The sequence below is a fragment of the Magnolia sinica genome, chromosome 9, assembly GCF_029962835.1.
Source record: "Magnolia sinica isolate HGM2019 chromosome 9, MsV1, whole genome shotgun sequence".
NCBI lineage: Eukaryota > Viridiplantae > Streptophyta > Magnoliopsida > Magnoliales > Magnoliaceae > Magnolia > Magnolia sinica.
Genome location: NC_080581.1, coordinates 1,160,922 through 1,186,094, shown reverse-complemented (window position 1 = coordinate 1,186,094; position 25,173 = coordinate 1,160,922). Strand labels below are relative to the sequence as shown.

The 25,173-nt window shown below is 41.4% G+C and overlaps 1 protein-coding gene across 4 annotated transcripts in view; it reads right to left on the bottom strand.

Annotated features, from left to right (window-relative positions):
* LOC131256587 (cycloartenol synthase 2-like) overlaps window positions 1-19,727 on the bottom strand; it is a 45,057-nt gene extending 25,330 nt beyond the window's left edge. For 2 of the 4 annotated variants that reach the window (XM_058257494.1, XM_058257497.1), the window contains exons 1-5: window positions 19,641-19,727; window positions 4,147-4,343; window positions 2,164-2,349; window positions 1,381-1,470; window positions 752-949 (exon numbers count right to left, since the gene is read on the bottom strand). In XM_058257494.1, the coding sequence (XP_058113477.1) occupies window positions 752-949; window positions 1,381-1,470; window positions 2,164-2,349; window positions 4,147-4,341 (669 nt within the window). In that variant the 5' untranslated portion in view covers window positions 4,342-4,343; window positions 19,641-19,727. Of the gene's footprint in view, window positions 1-751; window positions 950-1,380; window positions 1,471-2,163; window positions 2,350-4,146; window positions 4,350-19,640 lie in introns of all 4 variants that reach the window. The other 2 variants (XM_058257495.1, XM_058257496.1) reach the window with 2 other exon arrangements.
* Between the last annotated feature and the right edge of the window lie 5,446 nt (window positions 19,728-25,173).

Sequence of the window (25,173 nt, the reverse complement as noted above, 5' to 3'; positions counted from 1 at the left end):
TTACCTTCCGAGATCCTTGCCGAGGATCATGCCCGTCGAGGATATTTTTGGAGTTAGAGTCTGACTCCAATACGGGCCCCTCAAATCAACTTATATATGCGCTTATATATATACCCTCCACCATGAGTAAAGACACAATAAATATCCTGATTCTACTACACCTACCGTGAGTCAATAAGCCTGATTTAGGCATCGGAGGGTCTCCAGCCTTAACCGGCACCCTTAGTGCATTCTCTTATTTTCCATTAATTGCAGGTACTCAGCGGCTCGCAGGAGGTGAAGCAGGATTGATCAGATTTCTGCATCAACAATGATTTTTGATATTTTACTATTTTTAATAATTTTTACTATTTCATATAGTTATCTTATTTCAAGTCAAATTATGGTGAAGGGTTTGTTTTTCTTATACAAATGAGATATTAGGCAATACACTTTCTATTAATATCAATTTTATTTTTTATATTCTATAGGTTTCTCTTTCCTTGTAAATTCAATGGGCTATTTTTGAGAAGAAGAAGGTGATCTCTTCTCTTCAACCAACATACCCGATACACCTGATACATTACGTTGGAGTTGATGGATGGTTCAGATCCATCGATTGGATTGTCTAAATGACCCAATGCAATTAGGACTCTTTTTTTTAAAAAAAATAAAAATAAAAATATATTCTAATAATATCTGTGGCCCTCTTGCTTAAATTTCATATTTCCTTGATGATTTGTTATATAAAATGCATTAAAGCTGTTTTTACCGAAAGCCACATTTTTCCCCAAGATGGTATTGAAGTGGCCCCACCGCGATCCAGGACCCACTTTCGAGCTTTCATCATAGCCCCATCTTCACCACCATCACCATCTTCACCAAGCAATCTCAGTGCAACGTAGAAAAGTGCTGTACAGAACATGATGCTGTGGCCCTCTATGTGCAAGCCCCACCCACCATCTGCATTCTAATTAATACAAATACAGATTCTCTCAATCTTCTAATGACTTGGGAGGGCTGTGATAAGATACAATCCCTTCCTCTTTCATGTGGGGCCCACCTTTGTGTGATTAATATGAGCTGTTGATTTGATGGACCCTATTATGTGATGAGCCATGGATTAATATCTCGTCTATCAGATGATACTAGGAATCCAATGAAAAATGTACACTGACAATTACAACCAATAATCTGCATCTGAAGTGGGCCCAAATGAACTTGGGTCTGTAGAACACCATCAGGCCCACTAAACCAATGGCTCAGATTAGCCCACTTTAGACAGGTTATTGAGTAACCGTCAAACATTGTATATTTTCTCAATAGAAAAACTTGGGTAACTTAGCCAGTGGCTGAAAAATGCCGATTTAAATGTGGGCCCCACAATAATAGTATACATGCCTGATGGTTGTACATATACCGTCGGATCTCTCGTTGATGCTCCGCCGGTAAAACAGTATTCAGGACTCCTACAATATGCAAACCAATCACCTGTGACATTACATGCACAAGAAAATTTCTAAGTAGTGTGTAATCTATGCCATCTAAATGCATAAATGAAACTTCTTGAATCTGATCCAACGGCTCATATGCTGAACTTGATCGTCCAATCAATGGACCATCTCTTGCATTCTGATTCCAACTCCATAACTATCAGATCCATCACCCATTTTTGAACGGTCAAGAGAAGTTTAGATCCAGGCACCAGGGTCCAAACAAGTCCATACAGGGGCGGCAGCAGGTCGGGTCTGCTTTTGAATCCGGGTAGGTTGAGGGCCCAACTAAATGGGTAGTGGGTCCGGCTTAGATTATAAAATGTGGGCCGTTGAAGTAAATGGATTGGGCTTGGGTTAAACACTACCCATCAAACGGCCCATATTGCTTTTCAATGGGCTGGGACGGATGACCCGACTTATAAATAATCTAGGAATGGTCCTAAATTGTTTATACACACACACACACACACACACACACACACACACACACAAACTCGTTTACGACTCATATGAGTCAGGTTCTGGCTTGAATTTCAGGTTGATTAATAGATGGGCCAGGGCCAGATCGACAACTCTGATCGATTATTGGTGATCAACTCATCAAATATTGTGGTAGTGGCCCACCTAAGTTGGAAAAAATAAGAAACCAAGATTGGAATTTTTATTGCTTGGATGAGGAAGTGCTTACCAGGCCAGGTAGAAGAAACAACACACCGCCGCAGTCGTTGGGCCAATGGCCATCATGAGCTTGGATGGTCGAATAGAACCCGATGGCCCGCCTTAAGGTTCTGATCACTGCTTCCTCTGTGATATCTTCTTTCTCTTCTAATCTCACTGGGGGTAGCTTCACATCACATGGCTTCTCTCTTGCAAACTACAAAAGGAATGGGCCCACATTGGCCCACAATCACTTGAAGCCAGTTTATGGTGTAAGAGAATCTAACAACCTTCCCATCTTGATGGTTTGGTGGGGCCATCACATGTAGGGACCACCAAGTTCTAGTTTGTGGGCTACACATTCCAGTGGGCCTTCAGTGTAGGTGCCCCATAGCCCATATACATGAAGAGAAATATTCCAGTGCTCTCATAGCACCATAAGTTGTAGTGCTCCTAGTTTGATTGGCACCCTTAGACAGTCCAATTCATTGATCTATACCGTTCAATAGGTCCAGTGTACATTTAATGGGATACCATGCCAACATCACACTGATTCTACAATACTGACCATTTGATCACTGGTGTTTAAAATCAGCGGTTAAGATTGATTAAACAAAAATAGGTCCAATAAAAAATCTGATCCATATATTTGATAGGACCCATCATTGATTGCTTGTGATTCTAAAGAATCACCTTCGGTAGGCAATTGTAACCGTCCCATCCATGGATTGGAAAAAGGTTGGATGTAGAAATAAGGAGCACTGGAACATTGCTTATAAATGAAATTACTCTATTTAATTATTTTAATGAGGAGGTCTCCATGTCCAACTGGCTGGACCATAGGTTACGGTACACCTAGCTGATAACATCCAACCTTTCATGTGTGTGCAACATCCAACCCGTCCCATAAGTTGGGCCTGAGGATTTCATGCAAAAATCAGCGCCATCCACTCATTAAGTGGACCAAACTTTTATTTTTCTATTTATCAATGGATAAACATTGTGTTTTATAGTGTAGCCCACCTGATGAGTAGTTGTTACTGATTCTATCACTAAGGGGTCTGATGATTTTTGCACCAAGAGTCATGGTTTTAAGAGTCGAAGGATCCTTGCTCTTTCTACAGTGGTAGACTCCCAGGAGTTTCAACACCTGGTCAAGGCTTCGAGTATCCATAGGTGGTGAAATCCCACTATGGTGTGAGTGCGTGTTGGTATGTGTGCGCGCGTGTGTAATAAAAAAAAAAAAAAGGTTTTTAGACCCGAACGAGTTTGATGCAACTCATCCAAGTCAACTTGAACTCAGTGTTTCATACCATGGGTCACCATAACTTCAGATCAACTCGCTGAGTGGCAGCTCACCCTAGGACCAAGTTGGGTCGAGTTGCCGAGTGTTTTAACCGGAAGTGGATTGTGTCCTACCCTTGTTGAGATTTGTGATTTTTTGAAAAAAATAAAATACCCAAAATTTTGGGAATTTGTTGCCAAAATGTTTTTTGAGAATTTCAAATGGAAAAGTGCAATGTGTGCTTTTGTTCCAAGCCGAAGATGAAAAGAAGAAAACCTGGTTTATATGAGTATGTTTCTGCAGTATTCTTATTTGGATCTTGGGAGATTGTGACTTTCGAGCGTGCCCTCAAAAGTATTTTATACTTTGCATCTTACGCATGGTGAAACAAAATAATTAAATTTTATTTTATTTTTTATTTTTCAGTATATCGAACACATTTTCCTGGCACTCCCCTCCTCAATCTCCAGCCACAAATGGGTGGATTTGTGTGAGGTCCACTGTGATATACATGATTATCCACACCTTCCATTCTTTTTATCCAATCATTTTAAGGTGTTAGCCTAAAAATGAGGCAAATCCAACACTTTAAGTAGACCACACCAAATAAAAAGCTTAAATTGCATTAAATGCACAACTCAAACTATTTTACTGAAACTAGAAAGTAAGCATGAAAATATAAATCAAGGTGGGAGTACTCATAATAAAAGTATAGAATTAAAATAAAACCTGCATTCGCATTAGTAGATCAGAGCTGTGCTTCATTTCAAACCGATTCTTGCGATAATCTTCACGAGCATTTTCAACGGCAATCCTCTCTTCAGGGGTCCCAAGATGCGGATCAAACTCCCATATTTGTCTTCCAAGGTAATTATTTATGCTTTTAAGCCCTGGACCACCTTCAGCAATCTTAAGCTTCCACATATCTGCAGCTTAATTTGATTATATGAATTAGATGGGACCCGCCATCAGATTGATTTTGAGTGTAGCCATGAAAAATATGCCGATTAGTTAGGTGGATCGCCATGTCTATATGTACACACATCATTTAAGGCTCTTTTTGATTTTTTGGTAAAAGGTGTGATTTGCCACTGTCCATCCATTTTGAAAGCTCAATTTAAGGCATGATATAAAAATGAAGTGGATGGAAAACTAAGGTGGATTACACTGTAGGAAACAAACGATGGTGATTTATCATTAAAAACCTCTTGTGAGCCATAAAAGTTTTGGGTTATGATGATATTTGTGGTCTTTGTAACGTAGCCAACAAGTTGGATGACAAATAAACATTCCGATGGCACATGACAAGTTTTTAACAGTGGGTTTTTAATTACATCGGTTTCTCATGGTGTGTTCCACCTGAGATTTGGATCTGTTATATTTTTTGGGTCTTTTTCTAAAATGAACCTTCAAAAGGGATGAATGGTGAGAATGTAAGAGAAATACATCATTGTGAGCCCCACAGTCATGGATCCACCAAAGTTGCAGCCGAAGCTACGTTGGCTCACTGCAAGTCTGCAACGTGAGTGAGAAATCTACTCTCATTTTTGTAAGTTAACAATATGATGGTAGTTTAAAAATAAGATATATTTAAAACTTAAATAAATCACAATATAATAAATAAAGAAAATTAAACACCACATGAATTGTTATAATTGAAAGTAGAAAATAGAAAATGAATAACTTAAAAATAGGTGATATTCTTAATGTCACTATCTTTAAGGTAATATTCACACCCTATTCTATTACCACTTATTTGGGAGTGACCTAATGTGGCAGGATTTGGTTGGACCACAACTACACTTAAAAAGTGGGTTATACAAAGCATGTTTGAAAGTTGTTATTGCATGTACATACTCCACTTGCCCAATCACTTACCGTAACATGGCCTAATAAAACCCTAGGTTATATGTACCTACATGGTGGTAGGGTCTGCTGCTTAAGAACGTTTTACCAATGTAAGCATTATGGGGCTTGAGAAGTTCGGGATGAGTAGGCTCTAAGAAGGTTTTCTGTCGTGTGGCCCACCTGACTTTTGAATCTATCTCATTTTCTACTTCATAGAATATTGTTAGCTTTCAAAACTGATAGACGGAGTGGATTTCTTGCTAACATTGTGATGGACCCACATAGCTTCCGCATACATAAACTTCATGTTGGCAGGGCGGCACACGTAATTTTCACGGTATCTTTTCCCCGGACGCGGATTTCCTGCGAACGCCTTTCGCAGGAAGTTCCTGCGCAAGGATCTGGGTGGGGCCCACTACAATGTATGTGAGAAATCCATTCCGTCCATCCGTTTTGAGATCTCATTTTAGGGCGTGCGAAAAAAAATGAGTCGGATAAAAAACTCAAGTGGGTCACACGAGAGGGAAAATTAGGGAAAGAAATTTCTACCGTTGAAATCTTCCTAGTCTCCACCTTGATGTTTATATGTTATCTAAACCGTTTATAAGGTCATTGTCAATGGGATTAAGTGAAAAAACCAAAATTATAGACTGATAAAATAATTTTTTGGTCATACGAATGCTTCAACGGTGCTCACTGAATGATCACTGTTTCCTCTCGTGTGTCCCATTTTAGTTCTATATACACCTAATTTTTTATCTCAAGTCCTTAAATGATCTCGAAAAACGGATGGACGGATTGGATTTATCAAAAAAACGTTGGTAGGCCCCACCCAGCATCCTTGTGCAGGAACTTCCAAATCCGCGTCCCTTTTCCCCCGCTTTCCATTGGGGTTTTGTCGCTTTTGTTAGCTTGTTTCTCTTCGGAAGTTTGCTCGAATACAATGGAGAAATTTACAACTGTAGGCCTCATTTATGGCCCATTTACATTTGCGAGCCCACCTCGTTTTACCTTGCAAGAATAAGCCCCATACGTACGGACGGCTTCCCAAAGGTCGAAAATGCCCCTGCTTCTCCTTCCGCGAGAGGATCGGCTGGTGCTCGAAGACGAGCGCTGACGCTCCTCGAACACCGAGTTGTACGAACAGTTCAGGCCCCACAGTTACGTATTTATTTTAGCCACAACGCCCATCCATATTTCGAGATCATTTCGGAGCATTATTATAAAAAAAAAATCATACACAAAGATCAACTGGACCACGCCACAGAGAGCAGCGGCACTGTTTAAAATTTTGTAGGGCCCACCATAACATTTATTTTCCATCCAATCTATTCATAAGGTCAAGGAGACTTGGATGAAGAGGAAAACAAATTTCATAATGATCCAAAACTTCTGTAACCCCTAAAAGGGTTTCAATGGTAGGCGTTCAATTCCCCATTGCCTTTTACAGTGTGGTCCACTTGATAGTTGGATTTGTCTTATTTTTCGTCTCAAGCCTTAATATGAGCTCGCCAAATAAATAGACGGTGTGGATATAACACGGACCTCATGATGGGACCCACAAAAGCAACAAAAATTTCACAGCAAAAAAGTAAAAAAGAAAAAAAACCGACGCCAGTCAGGCAGATTTTTTTTTTTCACAAGGAGAACTTTTTCCTTCTTACATTTTTCTCTAATGTATAATTATGTAAACATGTATATATAAGTATATAAAAATAATTTTCTATCTTTTAATTTATTTCTTTGTCTATTTATTTAACAATCATATCTCCTAAACTAGAATGAGTTACTTAACGTACCACATATGATTTCGGGTTAGGAGAAGCTAATTTAGCCAATCAAAATAGTTATTTTCCAAGATTCCATCGGGTCGATGGTCAAAAATCTATTTTATTCACTTCGCGGTCAATTTCATTCATTTTATTCACTTCGCAGTCAATTCGCTTCACTTCATGGTCATTTTCATGCATTTCACGGTCATTTCCATTGATTCCGTTTAGATTCATGGTCATTTCCATGCACTTCACGGTCAATTCCCTTCACTTCACGGTCATTTCCATGCATTTTACGGTCATTTCGCTTCACTTCACGATCATCTCCATGCATTTCACAATCAATTCCAGCAATTCCGTTTAGATTCACGGTCATTTCCACGCATTTCACAGTCAATTCGCTTCACTTCACGGTCATTTCCATTCATTTCACGGTCATTTCTGGCGATTCTGTTTAGATTCACGGTCATTTCCATGCACTTCACGATCAATTGCCTTCACTTCACGGTTAATTTCCTTCACTACAATGTCATTTCCATGAATTTCACGGTCATTTCCGACGATTTTGTTTAGATTCACGATCATTTCCATGCACTTCACAGTCAATTCCCTTCACTTCAAAGTCATTTCCATGCATTTTATGGTCATTTCGCTTCACTTCACGATCATTTCCATGCATTTCATGATCATTTCCGGCAATTCCGTTTAGATTCACGGTCATTATCATTTCCATGTACTTCACGGTCATTTCCATGCATTTCACGGTCAATTCCCTTCACTTCACGGTCATTTCCATGCATTTCACTGTCATTTCTGGCGATTCCATTTAGATTCATGGTCATTTCCATGCACTTCACTGTCAATTCCCTTCACTTCACGGTCTGTAGACACCCCACTCGGGCTATCATAGATATGGACACTCAGGACCATGATCCAACCCGTACCCGAACCTGAAACCATGATCCAAACTGTAACCGAACCCGAAACCATGATCCAAACCGTACCCGAACCCGAAACCATGATCCAAACCGTACCCAAACCCAAAACCTTGATCTAAACCATACCCGAACCCGAAACTCCTATCCAAACCATACCCGAACCTGAAACCCTAATCTAAGCCATTAGAGTTCCCAAACCCAGCCTAAAAAATTCCAAATCTAGAACCCATTCGAGCCAAGACAGCCTAGAAATACACCTGGTCGAGCCAAAAACCTGAAAAAAAGACCACCGGACAAACCAACACGCCACACGAGGACCACACGTGCGGGCCCGGCCCGAGCAATAGTTGGACTACCGCTCCGATTACCGCCGTTCACTAGACGCGTGTGTCCTCCGAGCAACAGCTGTTCCTTAGCCCGAAAGTCAACTTTCCTTTGAATTTACCCCTCTAGGGTTTACTATTTACCATTTTACTAACCTCAAGAGCCAATGGGAGCGTGCCACGTGGCGCTCCTCTCTCCCTAGCCAATCACAAGCCTCCATTACACCATTTTAACCCTTACTTACCCCCTCCTTACCATAGAGCCATTGGAGAAGGCTAGAAATAGCCCTCTCCACCTCTCATTTCAACAGACCAACAACAACATCTCTTCATCCAAGAGAGAGTGTGAGGAAGGGAGAGTGAGGAAGAGAGTGAAGGAGCTCCCAAGCCTCCAAAGTTCTGATCTTTTAAGCCACCCCCTAGCCTTCTCTCTTGATCTTTTCCAACCTTTCTAGCCTAGCCTAGTTTGGTCATGGTCCGGTTCATGTGTTAGCCTATACAAGTTCAAAGCCAAAGATCCTTTTATACACAATCATAACATTTATTCCCTTCTCAACCCCCTTGCTCGTCTAGATTTCTAGTGAACTTATGCTCCGTGACTTGTCGTACACCGGATCCTATCATATCAGAAATTTCTAGTATTCTAGTACAATTTTATTACTTCCTTTACATGAGCATCATTATATCTGCCTTCTAGACACACTGTTGGACGTATGCTCTATGACTTGCTAAAATCACGGATCTTGTTACATCAGAAATCCGCATGTGTGCCTATTCCCATCTCGACCATAGCATCCATCGTTCCTTGAGATTGTTTTACCATACCAAGTAGAGACCGTAGATTTATGCGGGCAGAGATGGTGCCTAACCCCTTCCCTCTTTGTAACCGAGGTCCCTTACCCGAAATCCCGGATCGCAGACTAGGAGTCAATCTAAGGTGGGGGAGCCTTCGAATTTCTCTAACCTTACGTGTCCCGTGGTTCTAGCTGATTGTGGGATTCTGAGATTCATTGGCTAGTAGTGACTCCAACATCTACAAATCAGCTTAGTTACCCCAACATCACGCCAAAACATATAAAATTAGCGCGAGCGCCGATTTCCAGTGTCTACATGGTCATTTCCATGCATTTCACGGTCAATTTACTTCACTTCATGGTCATTTTCGGCGATTCCGTTTAGATTCATGGTCATTTCCATGCACTTCACGGTCAATTGCCTTCACTTCACGGTCATTACCATGCACTTCACGGTCAATTCCCTTCACTAAAGGTCATTTCCATGCATTTCACGGTCATTTCTGGTGATTCCGTTTAGATTCACGGTCATTTTCACGGTCAATTCCCTTCACTTCACGGTCATTTCCATGCATTTCACAGTCATTTCCATGCATTTCACGGTTGTTTTTGGCGATTCCATTTAGGGCGTGTTTGGTTTTCCATAATCCAAGTAAATAGCTATAAAGAAGTAATTATTACATTTTTTCACTTGTTTGGAAATAAGTGAGTAATTTCACCTAGAAAACTGGTCCAAAAATGTTGACTTAAATCTGTGGGCCCTACCATAATGTATATAATATATCTGTGTCATCCATCTGTTTTACTAGAATATATTTGAGGCTTGATCCGAAAAAATTAGGAAGATCTAATGTTCAATTGGCTCACATGAAAGGAAACAATGGACTTAATTTGCGCACCGTTGAAAGTTGATTCTTTTATTGGGCCCACATTGAGGTTTATTCATCATCTAACCCATTCATAGGGTCACATGGATATGGATAAGTGAAAAATATAAGTATAAGGCTGGTCTAAAATTTCTAAGGGCCTCAACAAGTTTTTAATGGTAGGCATTCAATTCTCATAATTTCGTGTGGTGTGGTCCACTTGACATTTGGATTTGCCTAATATTTGGGCTCATGCCTTAAATTCATTTGGCATAATGAATGGGCGGTGTGGATAAGCCACACACATTATCGTGGGCCCCATATTTATTTTACAGATTCCTCGATTTAAGTGCTTAAAAAGTAACTGGTCAAGTCGGCATTAGGAAAGATGCAGGTAATTACCTTGATAAATAATGATTACTCATTTACAAGGTAATTGCACTTGAGCCAGAAAACCAAACAGGCCCTTAGATTCACGGTCATTTCCATGCACTTCACAGTCGATTCCCTTCACTTCACGGTCATTTTCACGCATTTCACGGTCATTTTCGGCGATTCCGTTTAGATTCACGATAATGTCCATGCACTTCACGGTCAATTGCCTTCACTTCACGGTCATTTCCACACATTTCACAGTCAATTCGCTTCACTTCACGGTCATTTTCATGCATTTCACGATCATTTCCGGCAATTCCGTTTAGATTCACGGACATTTCCATGCACTTCACGGTTAATTCCCTTCACTTCACAGTCATTTCCACGCATTTCACGGTCAATTCGCTTCACTTCACGGACATTTCCATGCATTTCACGATCATTTCCGACGATTCCGTTTAGATTCACGGTCATTTTCGTGAAATGCGTGGAAATGACCGTGAATTGAAGCGAATTGACCGTGAAATGCATGAAAATGACCGTGAAGTGAAGGGAATTGACCGTGAAGGGCATGGAAATGACCATGAATCTAAACGGAATAGCCGAAAATTATCGTGAAATGCATGGAAATGACCGTGAAATGTGTGGAAATGACCGTGAAGTGAAGGGAATTGACCGCGAAGTGCATGAAAATGATCGTGAATCTAAATGGAATTGCCGAAAATGATCGTGAAATGCATGAAAATGATTGTGAAGTGAAGCGAAATGACCATGAAATGCGTGGAAATGACCGTGAAGTGAAGGGAATTGACCGTGAAGTGCATGGAAATGACCGTGAATCTAAATGGAATCGCCGAAAATGAACGTGAAATGCATGGAAATGACCTTGTAGTGTAGGGAATTGATTGTGAAGTGCATGGAAATGACCGTGAAGTGCATGGAAATGACTGTGAATCTAACAGAATCGCTGGAAATGACCGTGAAATGAATGGAAATGAATGTGAAGTGAAGCGAATTGACCATGAAATGCGTGGAAATGACCGTGAAGTGAAGGGAATTGACCTTGAAGTGCATGACTGTGAATCTAAACGAAATCGCCAGAAATGACCGTGAAATGCATGGAAATGACTGTGAAGTGAAGGGAATTGACTATGAAATGCATAGAAATGATCGTGAAGTGAAGGCAATTGACCGTGAATGTCACGCCCAAAACTTGAAAAATAGGACAAAATTTTCGATCGCCGAATCCGGTGTCGACAGCCTCCGTAGTGCCCCATTCTCGAATCCCGGCACTCACATGCCAGATTCCGATCCTGGGATCTTATAAGGAGGATTTTCAGTATGATTTTTTTTTTTTTTTTTAATGAAGCATAACCACAAGCATAACCAAGTTACAAAATAACGTCACCACATATCCACTATATCAAAAACTTTAAGTACAATACGGAAAGGAAAATACAGGGTGATCAAAAACTCTCAAATGATCTAATGTGCGCTCCTGCCTCAGCGCTGCTACGATCCAAGGCCACCTGCATGCAATGGTCGTGCATAAGCTTACAAAAGCTTACAGGGTGGTAAGGCAAACGCTAAATGTATAATATCAGAGTAATGCAAAAATATACGGTAAGCCCATGAATGCTATCATTTTACCAAATCTATGTGATGCAAGACATGAATGCTATCGACCATACCAAGGTCATGTGATGCGAGGCCTATATAGCCAAATGTCATATGCGAGATGCAAAGCAAGCATGCTAGTACTCATCAAGTACACATATCAGTACATTTTCTCTCTGAGATATCACCGGGGTTTAGTACACTCCACATTGACTGTCGTCTCCCTAGCCGCACAGCCCAGCGAGCGGAATAGACCTCACTATCCGCCTGACCAGTAGTCTACCAATATCTATCCGGCTCGTCGATAGTGGACTCATTTACGAGCTGGTCAAACTCAGCCTAGCTTATAGCCCCCTCACTCAGGTGGATAAGGCCACACTCCCTTCCAAGCGACCACGACACAGTGGGAGACTCGGCCTACTGGTATTCGGCACTCGGGCGATCGTGTATTTTCTTGGTCTAGACATTGGAGCATCTCCTGGTACCAAAAAGGTTCTGAGATTTTCAACTAAGGACATCTTAAGTGCTCACAGTGCTAGAACCAAGTATTTTCGGTATCCGATACGGCCACGACGTACCTATGGAACCACGACCTTGATGTCGCTAGGGCGTATAATGATCAAGTCACACATATGCGAAATGCATGAGTCATACCGTACAATCATGTAGCAATCTCGTGCGTACCACGCGATCATGTGGGGCACTCCGTCTCGTAAGGAATTCCGTAAATGTCTCAGCCCAACGGCTTATGCTATGATCAAATATTCCTCATATCAAGCATACATATGATGCGTATAGGCATGAATCATGGAATTGTACTCAGCATGTTATAAAGTAATGAATTATCCTTACAATGCAGATGGGCCTAGACGGCCTACACACAACAAGCATGACCTATCAATGGGCCCTAGGGAGAGTTATAATGTGGACATTTAACCAACATTATTCTTAAAATGTGGACGTCAAACCAACATTGCTCCCAAGGTATGGCCCGCCGTAAAACATCATTACACAGACCATGGGAATCACACATTGCAATGGACCCTAAGGACATCCCGTTGGGCCTCGACCCATGGGCCTTAGATACATCAAATGGGTCACATCACATGGGCCTTATATTGATCAAGTGGGCCGCACCAATGGGCCGCACTAATGGGCCATACCCATGGGCCTTGAATACATCACAATGGGCCTCATAACATGGGCCTTACATTTATATTAAGGTGAGCCTCAACAACGGCCACAAATACATCAAGATGGGCCTAATCACATGGGCCTCATGTATATGTCAAATGGGTCACACCAATTGGGCCCCATGCATATCAAATGGGTCATACCCAAGATCAGTGGTGATAATGATTTCCACCATTAAAATTCCCAAGGCCCACAATAACATTTATTTTCTATCCAATCTGGTCATAAGGTCACACAGACCTGAATTTAAGAGGAAATTAAATTTCCTAATGATCCAAACTTTTGAGCACAAGGGTTAAATGGTGGATGTTCAAACCCACTGTCTCCTGTAATGTGGTCCACCTGATCTAGATCTGCCTCATTTTGTCTCAGCCTCAAGGCAAGTTTGCCAACTGGAGGGACGATTTAATTTGACGTAACACATACATCAAAGGTGGGGTCCACTAGCCGTCCGGCAGCCCAGCAAAATGGCTGGACGGCATGATAAAACACATACATTTTGGTGGGTTCCACCGTCCACCTGGACGGTGTGAATAAAACACATACATCATTGTGGGTCCCACATGGGGCCCACCATAATGTTTATCTAACATCCAATCTCTTGATAAGGTCACACGGACCTAAATGAAAAGAAAAAAAAAACAATTTCCATGGTGATCCAAAACTTCTGTGACACCCAAAAGAATTTCAGTGGCAACCGTTCAATCCCACTGCTCCCTGTGACGTGGGCCACCCAAGTTCCATATACAGCTGATTTTTTGGAGGGGCCACTGCCCAAAAAGGGGGCCACCAAATGCATGGTTTTGATATTCCACACACATCACAGTGGGGCCCACGATTGGGACCCGTGGTCCCTGCCCGTCCACCCATGGCCAGCGCAGGTCGCTGCTGCGTCCTTGGGTTATCAGTAACAGCAACGCCTGTTGTTGTTGTGTTATATATATATATATATATATATATATATATTAAATAATAAAATTTTGAGGTTTTTCCTAGGTGGGGCCCGCATCAGGGGAATCCGACCCAGCCATTGGTTTCCATGGCTCAAGACAGACCAATCAAGCCCAATATGCGGTATGTTTTAGCGTATAGAAACGTTGGAGTGGCTTTCAATGGTAACAATACTGTTTCTTATACTACGGCCCACCAGACAGTCAGATTGGGTTCATTTTTCAGCTCAACGTCTAAAATGAGCTGGGGAATGGAATGGACGGTGCTGATTAAATCCATACATCAAGGTGGGGCCTGCATGAGTGGCCCGCCCAAAAGCTTGTGAATCAAGCTAATATTTTTGTTTTCATTACACGTCCAGCGTCCCTGGACGCTGGACGGTTTGGCATAACACATACTTAAGGTGGGCCTTGCTCAAGTGGCCCACCAAATGATGGATGGTGTGGATACAACACATATGTAAAGTGGGCCCCACCTACAAATGGCTTGGATAAAATACAAGCTTCATGGTGGGGTCCATCCGGGTGGGCCACACGGCTACATCATCACATACAATAGGAAGAAATGAAAGAGAGAGAGAGAGAGAGAGAGAGAGGTGGGACACACGTGTGATGGAGGGACCCTGACATTATGAGCCCTCCTTTTTAAGCATTTAATCATACATCAAGTGAGTCCCAATACATGTGGGCCCACCAAATAAAAATCAACGGTGGAGATTACTTCTCCACCAAAATGGAAGGTCTAGATGACCTCTTTAGATTTTAGGAAAGTAAACATCATGATGGGGTACATGGAGAATGACCCCATTATGGAATGATAATGAAAATCAAGCTGGGCCATCGGCCACTAGAGCTGGGCATCGGTCCGGATTGGATCAGATTGGGTATAACCCGATCAGACTCATAATCTCTATGCCCTGATCCGAACTCGGACAAATCCGGGACCGAGTCCGAGTCAGCTGACTCGGATAGATCCGATAGATGGTGGGATTGAGCCGGACCGATTCCGACTCAGTTAGAGAAACCAAGTCGGATTGGATTTGATAAGATTCGGATAGTTTAAATTTAATTTAACTATTTTATGTGGTGTGGCCCACTTCAGCTTTCAATATACTACATCTTTTTGCTCAACGCCTAAAATGATAAGTCAAAATAGATGAACGGCTTAGACAAAACATATACAGCGAGGTGAGCCCCTCATAACTCTAAAAAAATTGTATTGGTGCTTTCCCATGTGTATTACCATGTTTACGTGCACTACACTACTTTTCACATCAGCTGTATATAACACTTGCTGTATGTAAGCACGTCACCTGCTAATAATGGGGTATGTGTTATATCTAAACCGTCCATCCATTTTGCGAGTTAATCTTAAGGCTTGAGACAAAAAATAAGACTGGGGACCACACGAATTATTTAATGGTAAAAATCATTCTTTGCTGCTATTTGTGGTGTGGTCCAGATGATCTTTGGATATTATTTATTTTTTAGATAATGCTCTATAATGATGTCTAAAAATATATGAACGGTATAGATATAATAAATACATCACGGTGGGCCATGCAACTTTGATATCCTTTGAACCGTTCGTACAACTTGGAGCTCGAGGAGTGTCAGTGCTTGTCTTCTCACGACACGTACCTAAATATAGCTGGAGATGAGAGGGGATGTCAGATCATGTGAGCGTACGGAGAGGGGAATGGACTAGCTACTCTCCTTGACATAAGTCGGTGCTAGGTGGACCCCACCATGATGTATGTGTTTCATCCATGCCGTCCATATATTTTTATGGATCATTTTACAATATAAGTTTAAAAATGAGGTATATCCAATTCTTAAGTGGACCACATTACAGGAAACAATGTTGAATGAGAGCTGACCATTAAAAACATGTTGAGGGCCATCAAAGTTTTGGATCAAGGTGTTCTTTGTTTTTTCTCTTCATCTGGGATTGGATGTCAAATAAACAGTATAGTAGGTCTTAGATATCAAATAAACAGTATAGTAGGCCTTAGGAGGATTTTAATGGTGGTTATCCAACCCCTATTATTTTCATGTGGTGTGGTCCACCTGAGATCTATATTACTCTCATTTTTGGTACCAAGTCATAACTTGAACTTTAAAAATGAATGAACGGAATGAATGAAACACATACATCCGGATCGGGTCGGTCCGGCTAGGCATGGATCCGAATTCGACCCGAAAAGATTTCGGATCTAACCTAACCAACTCGATTCGCACCGATCCAGGCCGTCGGATCGGGTCGGAACGGGTCGGATCCACTGGATCAAGGTGGTCCATCGACCACATCAAGGGTCCAAAGTGAGATCCATACCATCAATCGGTAGGCCTCACTTGGCCCATCATAAAAACATGAAAATCTAGCCTATAGAAGCACCCACCGTTTGATCTTCTTGGTCCGTTGGAAAGATGATCTCATTGTGTCTCACTTTTATGGTGGAAGATGAGAAATGAATGGCTAGGATGAAAGTTTTTGAGAGAGGAAGTGGGCCACATACATCACACTTTTCTCTCCATGGGAAGGCTTGGACGTCCACTTTTTTTACTCTTGGAATGGCTTGGAAAATGTGTTGGAGAAATGAGAGAGAGAGAGGGGGTTGTTGTAAGAGAAGAGATGGTTGATGGACGTGAGGTGATGGTGTACTTGACTTGAGAGTTGACTTGGTGGTTGCTTGACTTGTGGAGAAAGAAAGCATGAGTGTGTGTACTTGACATGAGGTAATTGACTGATGATTGATTTGATTAATTGATGGGACATGTTGTAGAGATTCTCTTGGGATTGCAAACGCGTGGTGTTTTCTTCGAAATAAACGTCAGCCTACATCTCCTTGCCAGGGTATCGAATCGGTATGCAAGACGGGGCGTTGGAATCGTGGTGACGGTGTGGTCGCAATGATACAAGTCTCGGATTAAGCCGACTCAAATTCACAGGATACGACTTAGGGTAGTGTGCAAACATCAATTATAAGTCGTAGGTTGCCAGAATTCGACAGAAATGATCGCAGGAGTCGATGGAATAGTACGAACTAGGATACAGGTCTTACAGTGAAGTGTATGGAAATGACAGTGAATCTAAACAGAATTGCCGGAATTAATTATGAAATGCTTGGAAATGACCGTGAAGTGAAGCGAAATGACCGTGAAATGCATGAAAATGACCATGAATCTCAACGGAATCACCAGAAATGACCGTGAAATGCATGTAAATGACCATGAATGTAAACGGAATCACCAGAAATGACCGTGAAATGCATGGAAATGACCGTGAAGTGTAGCGAATTGACCATGAAGTGAATAAAATGAATGAAATTGATCGCGAAGTGAATGAAATGGATTTTTGACCATCGACCTGATGAAATCTTGGAAAATAACTACATTGGTTGGCTAAATTAGCTTCTCCTGACCCAAAATCATATGCGGTATGTTAAGTAACTCATTCTAGTTTATGAGATATGATTGTTAAATAAATAGACAAAGAAATGAATCAAAAGATAGAAAATTATTTTATATACTTACATATACATATTTACAATTATGTATTAGAGAAAAATGTAAGGGAGACAAAGTTCTCCTTAAAAAAAAAAAAAAAAAAAAAAAAAAACTGCCTGACTGGCGCGGCACTGCCACCGGCAGTCTGGGCTTTTTTATTTTTTTTGCTATAGAACTTTTGTTGCTTTTGTGGGTCCCATCATGAGGTCTGTGTTATATCCAAACTGTCCATCTATTTGGTGAGCTCATTTTGAGGCTTGAGATGAAAAATAAAACCGATCCAACTATCAAGTGGAACACACTGTAAAAGGCAGTGAGGAATTGAACTTCTACCATTGAAAACCTTTTAGGGGTTACAGAAGTTTTGGATCATTATGAAGTTTGTTTTTCCTCTTCATCCAACTCTTTGTGACCTTATGAATAGATTGGATGGAAAATAAATGTTATGGTGGGCCCTACAAAATTTTTAACGGTGAAAACCAATTTTCCCGCTGCTCTTTGTGGTGGGGTCCAGTTGATCTTTGGGTATTTTTTTTTTTTTTTTATAATGCTCCGAAATGATCTCGGAATATGGATGAACGTTGTGGATATAATAAATACATAACTGTGGGGCCCATGTAATTTTGATATCTTTTGAACCGTTCGTACAACTCGGTGTTCGAGGAGCGTCAGCGCTTGTCTTCCAGCACCAGCCGATCCTCTTGCAGAAGGAAAAGCTGGGGCATTTTCGACCTTTGGGAAGCCGTCCGTACGTATGGGGCTTATTCTTGCCAGGTAAAACGAAGTGGTACTTACAAATGTAAATGGCCATAAGTGAGTGGTACAGTTGTAAATTTCTCAGTTGGATCTGGATCTATGACTGTGACCCAATCCGTTGATACGCTGAAGGTGGCTGTCTTATAAATCTTGAAGGTTTATTCTAGCAAGCAAAGGTGAAGACGATAGTATACTGTCATCAGAAAAATTAAATATAAAAATTGCATAGATGTTTTAATTGGAGAGTTCCTTTATTTTATATATATATATATATATATATATATATATATATATATATATATGATTCTTCCGTTTTGTGGTCAATTTGGACGGTTTAGATCACTGAACACGACCCGACATCCAACGGATATTGTTTCTGACGTACTGTACTATAGTAAGTAGGAATGTATGGGAGCAAACCGATTTGCCTCGTCTTGCTTCGTGGGTTTCCATTTCTTTGGTCGGGCCTGGAGTAGGCTTAGACCCGAATGAAGCGTTGAGCTCGGGCCTGCCGGGGTGAGGTATTCAAAAAGTTGATTTTGCTGGGCCCTGGCCTGGCCCATGACAACCCTAATTGCAGATCTGCATTTTCTACGCCCAATTCACGGACAGGATGAACGATGACTAACGGGCTTGAGAATCGTGCGAAGGCCATGGCCCAAAAGGTATGTGATTGAAGGGCCTTTTATTTGAGGAGGGGAGATACAGATCACACGTGTCACAGATCCAGGCCGTTCATCAGGTAAAGTATAGGTAGAGTATGGCGTAAACATGGCATGTGCAAAAATTAATGCTTGTGAAAATGAGTGGTTAGTAAAAATTCTTTAGTCTAAATTCAATGTGAGTAGATAACTATTCAGCTTTTTGATACATGGCATTTTTGAAGTACTCAGTACTTGATGAATGGCTTGGATCTCTTACACGTGTGATATGTACGTACATAAATCTGTGACACGTATTCTTCCCCCCTCAAATGATGGAACTAGGCACTGCTCAATTGAGCTTTTGTCCAACCCCACTAACTGCACACATGGAGCCATGTTCTAAGATGGAAGCCGTTCATTTAGTGGGCCACATGGTAGATAGGAGATGATCACAAACCCGGTCAAGTACGACCATTGGTTTCATCTTTTGAGTGTACATTTTCATCTGATCATGGATAAGACCATCTGTTGTAGAAGATAAGACCATATATCTAATGGTGCAACAAAAGCATGCATCACAAACCCTGAAATCTCTCACAAGAAGCAAGAAAGAAAAGGATGAGATGTTTGATTTACCTTTGTTTTTCGATGTCTTTGTTCGTAGCCAAAGCGCAGTAGAATCTCTCTCTCTCTCTCACAGAAATCTCTCTCTCCCTCTCTCTCAGAAATCTCTCCCTCTCCCTCAGAAATCTCTCCCTCTCCCTCACTCTGAAATAAATGGCTTTCGCCAAAAGTTGGTGGGGCCCTGACCTGACCTGACACAACCTGTCGGTCCAAATTAATAAAATCCATGTTTCCACTTGAATTTCCTAATCTATCCATTGACCAAGTGTGCCACACATGCACAAAGAAATAAAACCAACGGTCTATATTCGAGATGGACGTGTTGACTAATCAACTACTGTAATAGTATTTTTGTAGTATATAATACACGGACACATTCACCCTTCATTTGATAAGATGGAGGGATTTTGTCAGGGTATGTTGGGTTTTGGCCCGTGGAATCACACAAATATAAATCTAGGATAGCAATCTAAGAGCACCAAGCAATCACAAGAAACACAGAAATTTAACATGGAAAACCTTTGTGGGAAAAAAACATGGCACAAAGTGACAGAAAATTTCACTATAAAAGCAAAGATTACAAAGATAAAGGACTTACTCGGCTTGAGCAATCCTTAAACCTCACATTTTCTCCACCCCTTGAAATCCTAGAGCCTATTTAGAAATACTTAGACATCTTAGAATACATTCTAGTCCTGTATCCACCTATATTTATAGACTTAAAAACAAGTGGAAACGAAATAGAAAACAAAAATCGCGGAATCTGCGTTTTCACAAACGAATCTACGTAAACTTTCGATGACATCGAGCAACCTTCGATGTCATCGAAGAAGGACAAAAACTGTCCAATGACCGGGGCTAAAAATCCCAAAAAAAAGTCGATGGCATCGACTGGCTTAGATTTCATTGAACTGGCTTCGATGACATCGAAGCTGGTTTGATTAGAGGTGGGCATCAAGTCGAGTCGAACCGGATCGGATCCAACTCGACTCGATCCAATTTTTCAAGAACCGAACCCGAACTTGATCCGTTCTGGGATCGAGTCCAACAGGGCTGACTCGATCTGATCCGAGTCCTTGCTGACCTGACCCGAACCGAGTCCGACTCGGTCTCGGAAACCAAATCTAGTTGGATCGAGTTGAGTCTAGGGAGAGAGATGGAGAGAAAGGAGAGAAAGAAGGAGATATGGAAAATCGGGAGACAAAGAAGGAGAGAAAGGAGGAGAGAAGGAAGGAGGGGAGGGAAATTGGGAGAGAAAGAGGGAGAGAAAGGAGGAGAGATGGGTGGGTGTGACGCCTCCTTCGGGTAGAGAAAGAGGGGTTAGGGTTCGTTTGGATTTCGGATCGGATCGGTTCAGATTGACCATGATCCGAACTCAATCCATTGTACGATCGGATTTGAGTGGTCCTACTCGATCCGCACCGATCCAGGCCTTCAATTCAGTTCGGATCGGGTTGGATTCGCCGGATCAGGTTAGATTCTGCCCAACTCTAGGTTCTATATCATCGAATCATGTAAAACCAGATTGAGGACATCTGTTTATAATTACCTATTTACAGGGGTAATTACACAAGATTTCAAAAATCAAACTGGCCCTAAACATTGACGGACGGCGTGGATAAAATCCTTACATCACGGTGGGCCCCACAGAGCCCTACCTGGACGGATATCATCCTGGGGTAGGATGCAATCCGCTTCAACTGTCATTTATTTTGGCAGCATGGCCCGCCCGACAAGCGGAGGAGATCTTTATTGTGAAGCCCATCTTTTGCATGGCTTAGATATGTTGGGGAAAGGTGGTGTTGCCTGTAGAAGGAGGCGGATTTCCAACAACCGTAGTTGCATGGGGTTTGAGAGCTCGTGTTACCAAGTGTGCATGATGTCCACGTTCCTCGTGTTTCTCAACTCATGTTAGTATGTACGGTAAAAATAAATAAATAATAAAGCCAATTCAAAACTTAAGTAGTCCATTTTCCATGGGGATTGGCTCCCACCGTTGATACTTTCATGGGGCTTACAATAATGTCACAAATCTATCAAAGTTATGAAATTATGAAAGGACATGAGCTTAAAAATTAGGCAAATACAAAATCCAGGCAGGTTACCCAATGGGGAAGGCGGAGGATGAAAAGGACCACCATTGATTCTTTCGTAAAACCCACAATGATGCTTATGTGACATTCACTCCATCCATCAAATTCGCCAACTCAAGATAAGGTTGGGAGTCCAAAACTATGCAGGCCACCGTTACAAGTAGCCACCTTTGATACCTACATGTGGGCCACCATCATCTCTATGTTCCATCCAATCATTTCATAAGGTGATGCTCACAAAGATGAAGTGAAAAAACAAATATCAGCTTTGTCTAAAACTTTTATGAGCCCCACTAAAGTTTCAATAGTATGTATTTAATCCTAACATTTTCTGCGATGTGGCTCACCCAAGTTTTGGGTCTGGCTAGCTTTTGAGCTCACGTCCTTACATGAGCTTGTGAAAATGATGTACAAAGCGCCGAACTTTCACTTATCTAAAGTAATGTTCATCACATGCAATAGAGTAAAGCAATGGTCTAAGAAATGCAAAATTATCTTTTAGCTGGTAACGGTTATTTTTGTAAGTGATCTGTCAGTTAATTCATTGTAGATGACTTTTCTTTCATATATTGAAAAGGTAAGAAGTTCTTTGAAAATAATTTAAAAGTATTTGTTTTTCAGTCCATAAATCAAAATATAGGTGGCCATTTTCTTCTCTCCTAATGGAGTCTATCTATACATTTCAAAAAATCTTATTACTTAAGATATTAACTATTAATTACCAACCAATAAGATATATGCTCTTAACAAAACCAACCAATGCGATAAACCCAAACAACGAGCTAACTAATGGAGTTTATCTAATAAGGATTATAAATAAGAGATAACTCTAGTTAACATATATCAATCAAACTTAACACTCTATGTCGAATTTTTGGGTCGTCCAATTGTAGTAGAAACTCAACATAATCCTATAATCCAATTTAACATTCTATTTAGGATCATTGCTTTTAATAATATCAAATTTACATGATAAAAAACTTAAGGGGTGATGGGCGCCGGAGATCTTAGCTTACATGATTGAATGGCATGACATGCACTTTTCCATGATGAATTTGTCGATCCTAATCTTCTAAAAGAAGAGGTATCTTCCCAATCTATCGTACGTGAAAGAAGTCAAGAGAACCACCATCTATTACTTTGATAGAGTTGAAGGGAATGCTTCATGTCTAGTAGGTGGACCCCACACTTCACACATATGAAGGAGAAAAGAAGGGATGATGACGCTGAAAAGGAAGGTAAAACTCTCCATCTTTTCTCTTTCCACGATGGTTTTGTTGTACCCTACTGTGGGGGAAGGGATCAGTTGATTCACCTCATACATGCATACACTGATAATCTATGTTGGAGTTGGTGCCCTGGAAAATTCATGTGTGCCATAATCTGATAGGATTTCCTCCCAGGTTTGACCGATCGTGAGCCTCGCTCCACCGGTCGTGGGTGGCGCTCGACCGGTCGAGTGGAGCTCGACTCAAAGTCCAACGACCATCTGATTATTTTCTTCAAGGTGCTCGACCATTCGAGGGAGGTGCTCGACCAATTGAGTGGGCCGCTCGACCGGTCGAGGAAATTTGAGGCAGTTTCACAAGAGGTGCGAAAGGAAGTTTCCTAAATTATAAATAGGGGTGCCTAGGGCCTTTCTAGGTAATGCAAGAGGGTTTCCTAAAGCTTGCAGGGGTTTGCTAAAGAGTTTAGGGCTATCAAAGGTGAGAGAGAGAGAGAGAAAGAGAGAGAGAGGAAGCTTGTAGAAGGGAGGTTATGCTCGTAAAGGTAATCTACTGTGCACTCGACATCTCAGCGCTTTTATGTCCTCGTGATCGGTGAGATCTCTCTGTTTTTCTTTTATTCTCTTATTGTTTATCCACTCCTGCGTGAGTGAAGAAGGTTGTAACATTCTACTTCATAGTGGATTGTTGATCTGGACGAGGTCCCGTGGTTTTTACCTCTTTGAGGGTTTTCCACGTAAAAATCTCTTATGTGGTATGGTTTATGCTTTGATTTATTTCATTGCTTTATTATCCCATAATTCTGGTTTGATTTGAGAGGCTAGATCCTAAGGTTTTGTGCAAGGCCCCCAACAAAGTGGTATTAGAGCTAAGTTCATTGAACAGAGTGAGATCGATTTTGAATTATGGAAGGTGGCTCATCAAGGATGATCAGCCTATATGGTTTTAACTGGACCATATGAAAGGCTAAGATGAAGGACTTACTTTATTACAAGGACTTATATTCTTCAATTTTAGGCATATCAGCAAAATCCAAGGATATGCCTGATTATGATCAGAACAAGCTGGACCGGAAGACGGTGGGGTTTATTAGACAATGGCTGGATGATTCTGTGTTCCACTATGTGTCTACGGAAACCTCAGTCACTAGCTTATGGCTGAAATTACAAGGGCTATATGAGAGGAAAACAGTCGAAAATAAAATCTTCCTGATAAGACGACTTGTGAATCTCAAGTTCAAAGATGGTGGTTCTGTGACCGAGCACATAAATGAGGTCAGCAATATATTGATCCAACTCTTCACTATAAAAATGGTCTTGGATGATGAATTATAGACTTTGCTATTGCTTAGCTCATTGTCTGATAGTTTTAAGACATTGATGATGTCTTTAAGTAACTCTGCATTAGACAAAAGGTATCCATGGAACAGGTAACTAGCTGTCTCTTCAATGAGGAGACAAGGAGAAAGTCTCAGGGGTCTACTCAGCAAGAGGCACTTGTGACACAAGAACGGGGGAGAGGAAAGAATAGGAAGGGTGGGAAGATCTGAGATAAATCAAGAGACAAGTCAAGTACCAGGAAGGATGTTAAATGCTGAAATTGTGGCAAGAATGACCACTATAAGCATGAATGTCGTAAGAATAAGAACGACAAGAAAGGAAAAGGAAAGGAGAAGGGAGATGAATCAGAATCCACTGCGGTCACTTCAGATGGCGACGTTGTAGTTATTCTTTTAGCAAATCATGATGTTTGTCTCACGGCTACGAGTCAGGACACTGACTGGGTGATTGACTCGGGAGCTTCTTTTCACGCGACTCCACGCAGGGACTTCTTCACAAGCTACAAGTCAGGTGACTATGGGACCGTGAAGATGGAAAATTCTGGCATATCGAAGATTATAGGGGTCGGTGATATTTATGTGAAGACCGATGTGGGCTGCACATTGGTTCTCAGGGATGTGAGGCATATCCTAGACTTTCGCCTCAACTTGATGTCGACAGGAAGGTTGGATGATGATGGCTATAAAAGTCGGTTTGCTGGTGGGCGCTGGAAGCTCATCAAGGGTTCGTTGATCGTAGCCAGAAGAAAGAAGTATTGCATCCTTTACAAGGCAAGTGTCAGTGTGTGCAAGGGTGGGTTGAACGCAGCGGAAGATTCAGCTATTGATATATGATATAAGCATCTAGGCTACATGAGTGAAAAAGGGCTTCAGCTACTAGCAAGGAA